This window comes from Octodon degus, unplaced genomic scaffold, assembly GCF_000260255.1.
Source record: "Octodon degus isolate 3935 unplaced genomic scaffold, OctDeg1.0 scaffold00069, whole genome shotgun sequence".
Taxonomy (NCBI): Eukaryota; Metazoa; Chordata; class Mammalia; order Rodentia; family Octodontidae; genus Octodon; species Octodon degus.
Window position 1 is genome coordinate 4,001,372 of NW_004524645.1, and position 9,093 is coordinate 4,010,464.

The 9,093-nt window shown below is 42.8% G+C and overlaps 1 protein-coding gene across 2 annotated transcripts in view; it reads left to right on the forward strand.

The window, feature by feature from the left end:
* The window catches only part of Frmpd4 (FERM and PDZ domain containing 4), a 283,401-nt gene that overhangs the window by 255,689 nt on the left and 18,619 nt on the right, over positions 1 to 9,093 (forward strand). For both annotated transcript variants that reach the window (XM_023719577.1, XM_004635038.3), the window contains exons 8-9: positions 1,624 to 1,743; positions 7,402 to 7,538. In XM_023719577.1, the coding sequence (XP_023575345.1) occupies positions 1,624 to 1,743; positions 7,402 to 7,538 (257 nt within the window). The remainder of the gene's footprint in view (positions 1 to 1,623; positions 1,744 to 7,401; positions 7,539 to 9,093) is intronic.

Below are 9,093 nucleotides of genomic sequence, written 5' to 3' on the forward strand. Positions count from 1 at the left end.
AACCACGGTCCCTGTGCTTTGCCAAGCTTGTTCCAAGTAGGTGCTTTAGACCACTGAGCCATCTCTCCAGCCCTTATTTTGCATTTCTCTAGTGGCCAGAAATCACATCCAATGATTACTCTTCTACTCAGAGCTGAAGCACTCTTGGAAATGGGTGACTTATTTCATAAATCATCATAGAGGAACAGGCCCTGAGAGACAGAGCTCCCCACGTGAGCCCTGTGTCTCATCTGCTTTCCTCTGGAAGCAGAATTTAAGGATTAGGATGTGTGGAGCTTGTTTAGAAGGCAATCTCAGGAAATTCTGGAAGAGGAATTGGGGAGGGCAATGGAAAAACCTGGAAAGCCAATGAAGAATGTGTTTTGACCACTTGCCACTGTGGGCCACAGGGGTTCCGTACCACTGGGAGAACTGAACACCCAGGTCAGAGGTGTCTGGGTGAGGCAGCTCCCTCATGACAGAGGCAGCTGCGGCATTTGGCCTCCAGAATCCAATCTTCTGTTGGTCTTGGGCTGTGCCTGACGACAGTCACTCCCTGGTTGTTCAGGTCTGCCTCATACTGTTAGATAGCTCCACATATTTGTAGCAAAGGACTGTTAGCCCTTAACAATAAGTGCCCAGGACCTGTGGACAGAGAGCTGGTTACTATGAGTCTAGTAAAAGCCCCCCAACTTTATATTTCCATTTATTTCTAAATTCTATCTACTACCTCAGTTATGGAACAGCATCATGCCTTATTAACTTGAACAAACATTTTTTTTAAAAAATATCCTCTGGTATTGGGTAACCAACACTTAAGAAAATTGATTTAAATATCCTGAAGCAAACCAGCTGTATGCATCTGAAATCAATGCAATGCACTTATTACCAGTTCTGAGCAGGATAAAAATTGGTATATTATTAATGTATGTGTAAATTCCTATGGCACTACAAGGAGTTATTTTCCCTCTTTCCTTCACCTGCCTTCCCACGATCATCTTTCCTGGGAGCAGGGGCTTCAATAAGTTCCTTGAACACACACCCTAATCTCAGGTTCTGCTTGTGGGAAGCTTAACCCAAATTCCAAGGAAAGGTGCCCTTTTTAAGGAATGAGTACGTTCAAAGAATGATCAAAATATACAGTGAGTGTTTAAATTTTTTAAAAACATCACAGTAAAAGGCACATTGTCATTCGCTCCTTTACTTCAGAGGCATTCATCCCAGCATTAGGTAGCACTTCCTGAAGCAGTCCTGCAAGTCCTCTGCGTGGCTGTCTTCACAAGGTGTGACCACAGTGCCATGGGTGCCGCTGCTGAGAGTCACCCAAAGGAGAGGCAGGCTCAGAATCCACTCCAGTGTGTCCTTGTTCACCTGATTCACCACTTCTGGCACTGGGAGACTTCTGGGTCTTGCCCAAAGTTAAAATGACAGTGAAAAATAAACATTTCGGGTCAGTTCACAACATGAAGGTAACCACGGTAGTGGAATTAGAGGCACTCAAAAAGAGAACTTCCAGAACTACTTCAGAAAGTAGCAAGAATGATGGGATAAGAGAGCTGAAAGCAAGCTGACTTTCTTCTATATCCCTCAGCCATTTCTCGGTCACCACTAAAGTGTTCTTGTGCCACGGTTCTACTCTTCCAGGTGACACAGAGGCCCAGCTCCCATAAGATGAGGTGTCTTTTCCGAATCAGCTTTGTCCCAAAGGACCCAATTGATCTGTTAAGGAGAGATCCAGTTGCTTTTGAGTATCTCTACGTTCAGGTATGTGAAAAATTCATTACGTCTTAGACAAAATTTGTAGGTTAAACAAACTTTGGCTTTTTCCGTGGATTCTTCAGATGTAAGAATTCCTTATCTTCCATTCTAAGCTCTATGGATCTGAAAACCATAACATGGTGCTCTTTTTATTTTTACATTTGATTTTGATGTAATTTAATACTTTCAAAAATGTTGCAAAAGTGGTCGTTTAAACTGTCCATCAAAATTCACCAATTGTTAACATTTTGCTACATTTACTTGATCTTTGTTGTGGACACATGTTCTCTATCTTTCTACAGAGACACATGCACACACACACACACACACACACACACACACATACACACACACACACACAGAATTGTTTGCTAAATCACAAAAATTAGTTGCCAAAATCGTATGTGTTTCTGTCACATACAGTGTCAGTGTGGATATTTCTAATAACAAGAACACTTTTTTATATAGCCAACATACAATAAAATTAAGAAAGTTAGGATAGAAGATGCAATTCAGTGGTAGAGCACTTTCGTACCATGCACAAGGCCCTGGGTTCAATCCTCAGTATGAAGAAGGAAGGAAAAAAAAGGAAGAAAGCAAGGGAAGGATGGGAACAAAGAAGGAATTTAACATTAATGAATTTCTGTGACCTCACCTGTAACCTACACAAAATGGTGCATATTAGCCCCCAATGCTCTATATATCAATTGTTTTCTAGAACAGAATCCACCACAAAATCCCATGTCCAGTTAGTCTCATTAGTCTTCTTACACTGGAAATACTCCTCAGCCTTTCTTTGATGTTCGAGACCTTGAGAGGTTGGAGGAATACTGATCAGCTGCATTGGAGCCGTCTCTCAATGTGGGGTTTCCGATATTCCCTCCTGATTAGACTGAAGTTACGCATTGTGAAAAGAGCAGCAAGAGTGACTTTGTTACCTCCTCGGTGTGTCACGTCAGGAGGCGTATGATGGTAGTGCACCCTCATAATGACAACTCTCTTACTGGGCAGTGTCCTCCAAAGCTGTCCTCCTCCAAATCACAGATTATTTTTATACAAAGAATAAGTCACTTGTGGAAAGTCATTTTGCAACTCTATCATTATCCTAAACCCCATCACACCTTTGCCCAATAGCCTCAGTATTAATTGATGACATTTATCTAAATAAATGATTATGATGGTTGAACATGATGTGCTTAACTCCATTATCTCTTCATGTATTAATCAGCATGATACTGCCAAAAAGTTTCCTTTCTCCTTTATTTACTTATTTATTTAGTGCTCATATTCTTCTGAAATGTTGTGAAATCCATCATGCTGAAAGTATCAATTTTCAGGTGATAAAACTTTCAGAGAATAGAATCCTGTCTAGATTGTCTATCTGATATCTGATTCTGAGCTATAATTTCCAGAAGTCCAAAGCTTCCACGAATGAGTAACTGGCACAGTTTGTCCCAAAGGAAACTGATCTAATTTGATATGTAGGAGGTAGTCTTAGGTGTTCCTATAGCTACATCCTATCGTTCTCATTGAACTTTCCAATAGAAACACATTGCACAATAAGAACCCACTTATCTAATTCTTAGGCATTTAGCCCTAGAACCACTCAGAGAGGTTATAAATCTCTATTTTACTCTTTCCTCTCAAAAATGAGAGAAATCAAAAATAAGGCAAAACAAACGAACAAAAAGGACATGCTCTCCTTCAACTGGGAATAACCAAATAAAGCAAAAATTATTGGAGCCATGTATTAAAAAATAAAAAGCAAAAAAGTTGGAAAAAGAAAACAAAAAAGCAGGCCTCACCCCTGGGCATACTGAACCAATAGCTGAGTCCAGGTGTGGTGGAGCATACCTGTAATCCCAGTGCTGCAAAGGCTGAAAACAGGAGGATCACTACGAGTCCGAGCTATGTAGTAATACCCCGTACCAAATATGTCAAAAAAGAAGAAAAAGAAGAAGAAGGAGGAGAAGAAGAAAAAGAAAAGAAACATTGGTAAACTCTGAAGAGCTGGTATACAGGTATTTGTTATATTTCAAACCTTTTGTAATCTTACGTATTGGGGAGGAAAAAAAAGTAGATAAAATGCCATAACTTTTCCACCCCAAACATCAAGGTGTTTTGGCTTTTTTAGATTTTAAACTCCAGTCAGCTCTGCCCTTACTTGTCAGTCTGTAGCAGGTGTGTGTGTGTGTGTGTGTGTGTGTGTGTGTGTGTGTGTGTGCTCCATTCTAGTACGTGGAGTTCTTCTTATTCTGAAGCTATGTCTTTCATACCTGTTGGACTGGCCTTGAACAGCAAAACCTGTGTGGAGATCTTGCCCAGAGACTTGCAGAAAAAATCCTACTGCGATTTCCACTTTCCTGCGATGTCACGTGGCTGGTGGATTGGCTACCTCTTCAAAGGGTGACCAGTCATGGAGGTGGACAGCCACATTCTGTGGTGACAGAGACCAAAGCAAAGCATCTACCATTGTATATATCCTCCAATGAGAATAGAAGATGAACATTGCTTTGTCTCAGATTCTCTCCTTGGAAATACCTGTATCGCAGAATGTGTGATGTGTCTAAAATAACATTTGTCTAACAGAAGGGAAGTGGTTTGCAAATGGTGCCTGGGCCTATGGCAGTTTGAAGATATCTAAAAGATGCGATGAAATTAGCCTAGAGAACAGAAGAGCAAGCAGAAGCAATGCATACCACTTCACAAAAGCAAAATCAATTTAACGTAGCACGCTCCTAATGAGCACAGTCACCACTGACTAGATGAAGCATAACAAAGAAAACAGATTGCAGTAGCGATATCTATTAATCTCCTAGCTGTTAATGGCCCATGAGGTCTTTTACAGATTTTAGCATATATATGAACAGTAAACTCCAATAATCCAGAAATGGGTTATGCCGACATTTTCCTGTCCACTATCTACTAAGAAAAAGATTGTTAGACCAGTTAGAAAACACAATTTGACCTAAGAGGTTGCAAATGGTTTTTAAACACTTAGCAATATTGATTTCATTTTAAATATCTAATATGTAAAGTATTAATGAACTTTTAGGAGCCTTATAGGGAGCTTGCTAGGACCTCTGTTTCACAAAACAGTGACCACCATTCACTTGTGGACTGTACTTTGAAGAATGTGAGAGTAATAAAACATGATTAATACTTTATTTTTTCAGATTTCACACTAATTGTACAGAATCGGTCTAAACTAATTATGTAATGTAATTAAGTGACTAATCCCCTTGTCAAGAAATTCACCCAAAAGTCTAGTTAAATACAGGGTAGAAGCGGAATGAAAAGAATGGTCCCAGCCACAACTCTTAAGAGATATAATAGTGATGACTCATCTTTATGAATCTCATTCTGCTTTATTAAACACCCTTACAGGTATCGTGGCAACTTTCCACGTTATTTGTTAACTTGCCAATTAAAGAGTGCACCCAGTTTTCAGTCAAGAAAATTGAGACCTGAAAGATCTGCAATAGCATGTCCAAGCTTATTTGATTAGCAGTTGACAGAGTCTACAATTGGAACTGGGCTTTTGTCTTTAAATTCTGTATGAAAAGCCTCTGTTTTATGTCCAGTATGCAACAGCAGTCATTGAAGAAAGTGATTTCTTAAAATGTTTTATCAAAAACCAGATCCCTCAAGTACCTGAGCATGGCACTGTGACAAGTGTCTTTCCCATCACTCTCTCTCCTGGGATGCTGTTAAATGACCCCTCACTAGATTGTTATCCCCTTGGAGTCCACATGAACTAACCTGAGCACTGGTAAGCGACTGGAGAAAAGTGGCAGCGTGGAATGGCTTTCCAAGAGGGGCTAGTGAGGCTCCCCTGACTCCTGCCTCAGGCCAGCATTGCCTCCAACAAAGGGCAGCACATTCCAGGGAGCATTAAGGTTGCACAGGGAAACAAAGGCGAAAGTTCTCCTAGGGGTGGATGGGAAGACAGTCCTCCTAACAGTGATGAGGGGTTACGAAGGGTGCATCACACACAGCACCAGCATGACACACAGGAAGTCAAGTGTGCAGAATCCATAGAGTGGTTCATGTTCCCATTTTCGTAAATTTAATATAGATAACAATCACAAATGTGTATCTTTTGGAAAGGAGGCAAACACACCCTGATACAGGCTTCTATTCAAGCTCTTCTTGGCAAGGAAAAAGGAAGGAATAAAGGTAAATGTGTAAGAAAGGTGTACCTCAGGAGCTGGACATGTGGCTCAATGGTAGAGGTCTTACCTTGCATGCACAATGCCTTGGGTTCAATTCCCATCACTACCAAAAAAAAATACTCCTCTTAAGGCCAGGTCTGGTAGCATAGGCCTGTAATCCCAGCACTAAGGAGGCTGAGGCAGGAGGGTCACTGCAAGTTCAAGGTCAGCCTGGGATACAAAGTGAGTTTAAAACAAACCTAAACTGCATAATAAAACCCTATCTCAGAAAAACAAAACAAGAAAGAAAGGTGTATCTGGATTTTTTTACCCAAGAACCGAGTTTACTATGAGAAAAATAACTAAACACAGATGCAGAAACTGCTGAAGGGATCCCATGCTTCTCCCCAACATTGGGCTCTCCGTTTTGCTCCTAGCATGAGTGAGAACCCTTGCCTAAGACCAATGGCTCGTGGCCATACAAGACTTACATATTATAACACAATCTCAGCCACCCAGTGGAGTTAGGTGTTTCCATTTTACAGATGAACAGACATCCGCAAGATATGGAGCAGCCCCCACAAGGCTCCACATTTGAGGTGGCAAGCAGGGCTGCCCCCATGAAAATGGATGCAGGATTTTCATAGCTACCTTTGTGGAGCAGACTACTGCCATAGAGCACTTGCTCGCCCCTCTCTTCTAATCCTCAAACCACTCCAGTGAGGTAGTTCATATGCATCCCCACTGCACAGATGAGGAAACTGAGGCCACAGTGGTTCAAATAAATGGCACAAAGGTAGCCTCTTGCAAAGTCAGGACAACGGAGCAGTGGGGTCTAAGTCCAGATTCACCATAGTTGATTGCCTTTCTGATTCTGCCTCCCTGAGATTGTGCTGGATTCTAATGAAGACAGGAGGAGACCACATCTTTCTTGAAGACGGTAGTTAATATGTAAGAGTGCTTACCCCTTATCCAGTGCAGTTAGAAGGGCTTTACATAGTGAGTTCGTTTAACCAGTCCCGCAATCCTGTAGTTAGAACGCACTATTACCCGGATTTACAGAAGGGGAAACTGAGGCATTGACAAGCAAGGAACCTGCCCAAGGTCACGCCCCCACCAATACAGAAGGACAAGTTTGGAACCTAGGATTCCAACTCCGATGGCCCGACTCCTGAAGCCACATTATTCTATCAGAGCTTTGCCTGCTCTGCTGCAGCACCTGTGTTTGGAAATTTCATCCCTAAATTCCTAATTATTTTTACAAAAAGCTAAATATTTAAATAACAGCTTGTCGATGAATGCTAAATGTTTTGTGTGGTCTGTGTGTTTGTGCGTGCAATTAAACACTGAGTCGGTTCCAAGAAGCACGGTGGAAGCGTTTCCACAATTAGCTTCCTTGCCTTTGAAGTGAAGGTTGAAACACTGAGGAAACGCGTGTCACCTGTTCCTCTAAGCGGCGCAAGGCGGCCCATTCTCTGACGAGCTGCGCCCTCTGCTGGTCTCTTCGCAGAGTTGTAACGATGTTGTCCAGGAGCGCTTTGGGCCGGAGCTGAAATACGACATAGCCTTGCGGCTGGCCGCGTTACAAATGTACATCGCCACAGTCACCACCAAGCAGACGCAGAAAATCTCCCTCAAATACATCGAGTAAGTGCTAGCTCTCGGCGCCACTTTGGAGACAGAGATGCTGCTTTCTAACCGCCCGAGCATATCTTTGATCTTTATCTCTATTTCCAAAATCGTTCCTGTTTGTGGCAGGTCATTTGTTAACCAGAGGCAAAAGGTATGACTATGATATTCCTTTACGGTGGAAAAGATCCACTTCCTACATAATCCACCCCTAGAAAACTGTGGTTAAAACAAGGGTTGCACAGAAAGTGAAGTGCACAGGTTAAAATTCCAGAAGGGACTTGGTTCCAAGCCAAACTGTGGAATCAGCATTTTTCAGATGTTAACCTATAACACGTGAGGTCAGTTTTACTGGAAAACAAACTGAGGCACACTGCAGAGGACAGGATTTGAACCCAAGCGGTGGGACTCCTATTTTTGCTGGAATTCTCTTGGTGGGTTGAGGTGCCAATGTGTCTGTATAGCCTGAGGTCACTTTTACATGGTCAGAATTCAGGACGAAATGTAATGTCACAATCAGAGTGCATGGTATTCGTAGTCAAGGACCGTGAAGTAGCTGGGAAGGATGCCACACACAGATGTGGCTTGTTCAACGGCCTCTCATTTAAAAGTTGTGAATGCTCGCCTGTGTTGAGTCCCGTGTGGAACTCCCTCTGAATTCCTCTTTGGCCAGGGAAGAACCTGTTGCCTCAGAGAAAAGTCTGTGTCAACTTGAATTCTTAGTCTCCCAGAAGGTGGATCATTGCCACTACTTCCTCCCTTCCAGGAGGTACTCATGCTAGGAAAAGGGCAAATACATGGCCGGGCTGAGGTCATAGCTCCATGTAAGGTGGAAAGCCTTGGACACACACACCCATGTCCACCTGCAAGTGAAATGCAAAGTAATACACTCACACCTTCCAAAGAAACTTGTTGAGGGCTGTCTGTAACACACCCGGATGCCAGGTTTCCCCATGAGGGGAGGCAATGGCTTTTTTCCACAAGTCCATGAGCCAGTGTTTGGGAGGCTTGGAGCCTGCCTTTGCTGACTTCAATGGCACTGTTCTGGCAATTCTGTCCACAGGTGGATGCCCAGCGACACATCCTGGCCCATTTGAGTCTTGGTCCACGGATGCCGGGTGATTTTTGTTTTTTCCCTTGCCACACATGTGCAGTGACTGTAGTCTAAGAGGGACATGGCTCACAAAAGAGGCCTTTCACTCAGCTAGACACATTCACACCTCTTCCCAGTCCCCTTTCTGAAGTTCTGAGGGGCAGAAGAAACTGGCCACCATTTGAGAAGGTGGCCTGCACAACCTGAGCAGATCTCCAGGTAATTAAAATGCATTTCCATTTCTACTGTTTATATCTGCTGTGTCCCAGGCTGAACACTGCACAGTCAAAACTCTCTCAGTAGCCAGGCCTGGTGGAGTATACCGGTAATCCTGGCCCCCTTCGAGGCTGCATCAAGAGGATCCCACATTTGAGCACACCCTAGGCAATTGCACAATGTAGTAAGACCCTGTCTTGAGAAGAAATTTTAAAAGGGCTGGAAATACAGCTCAGTACAAAGGCTCTGAGCTTAATCATCAGT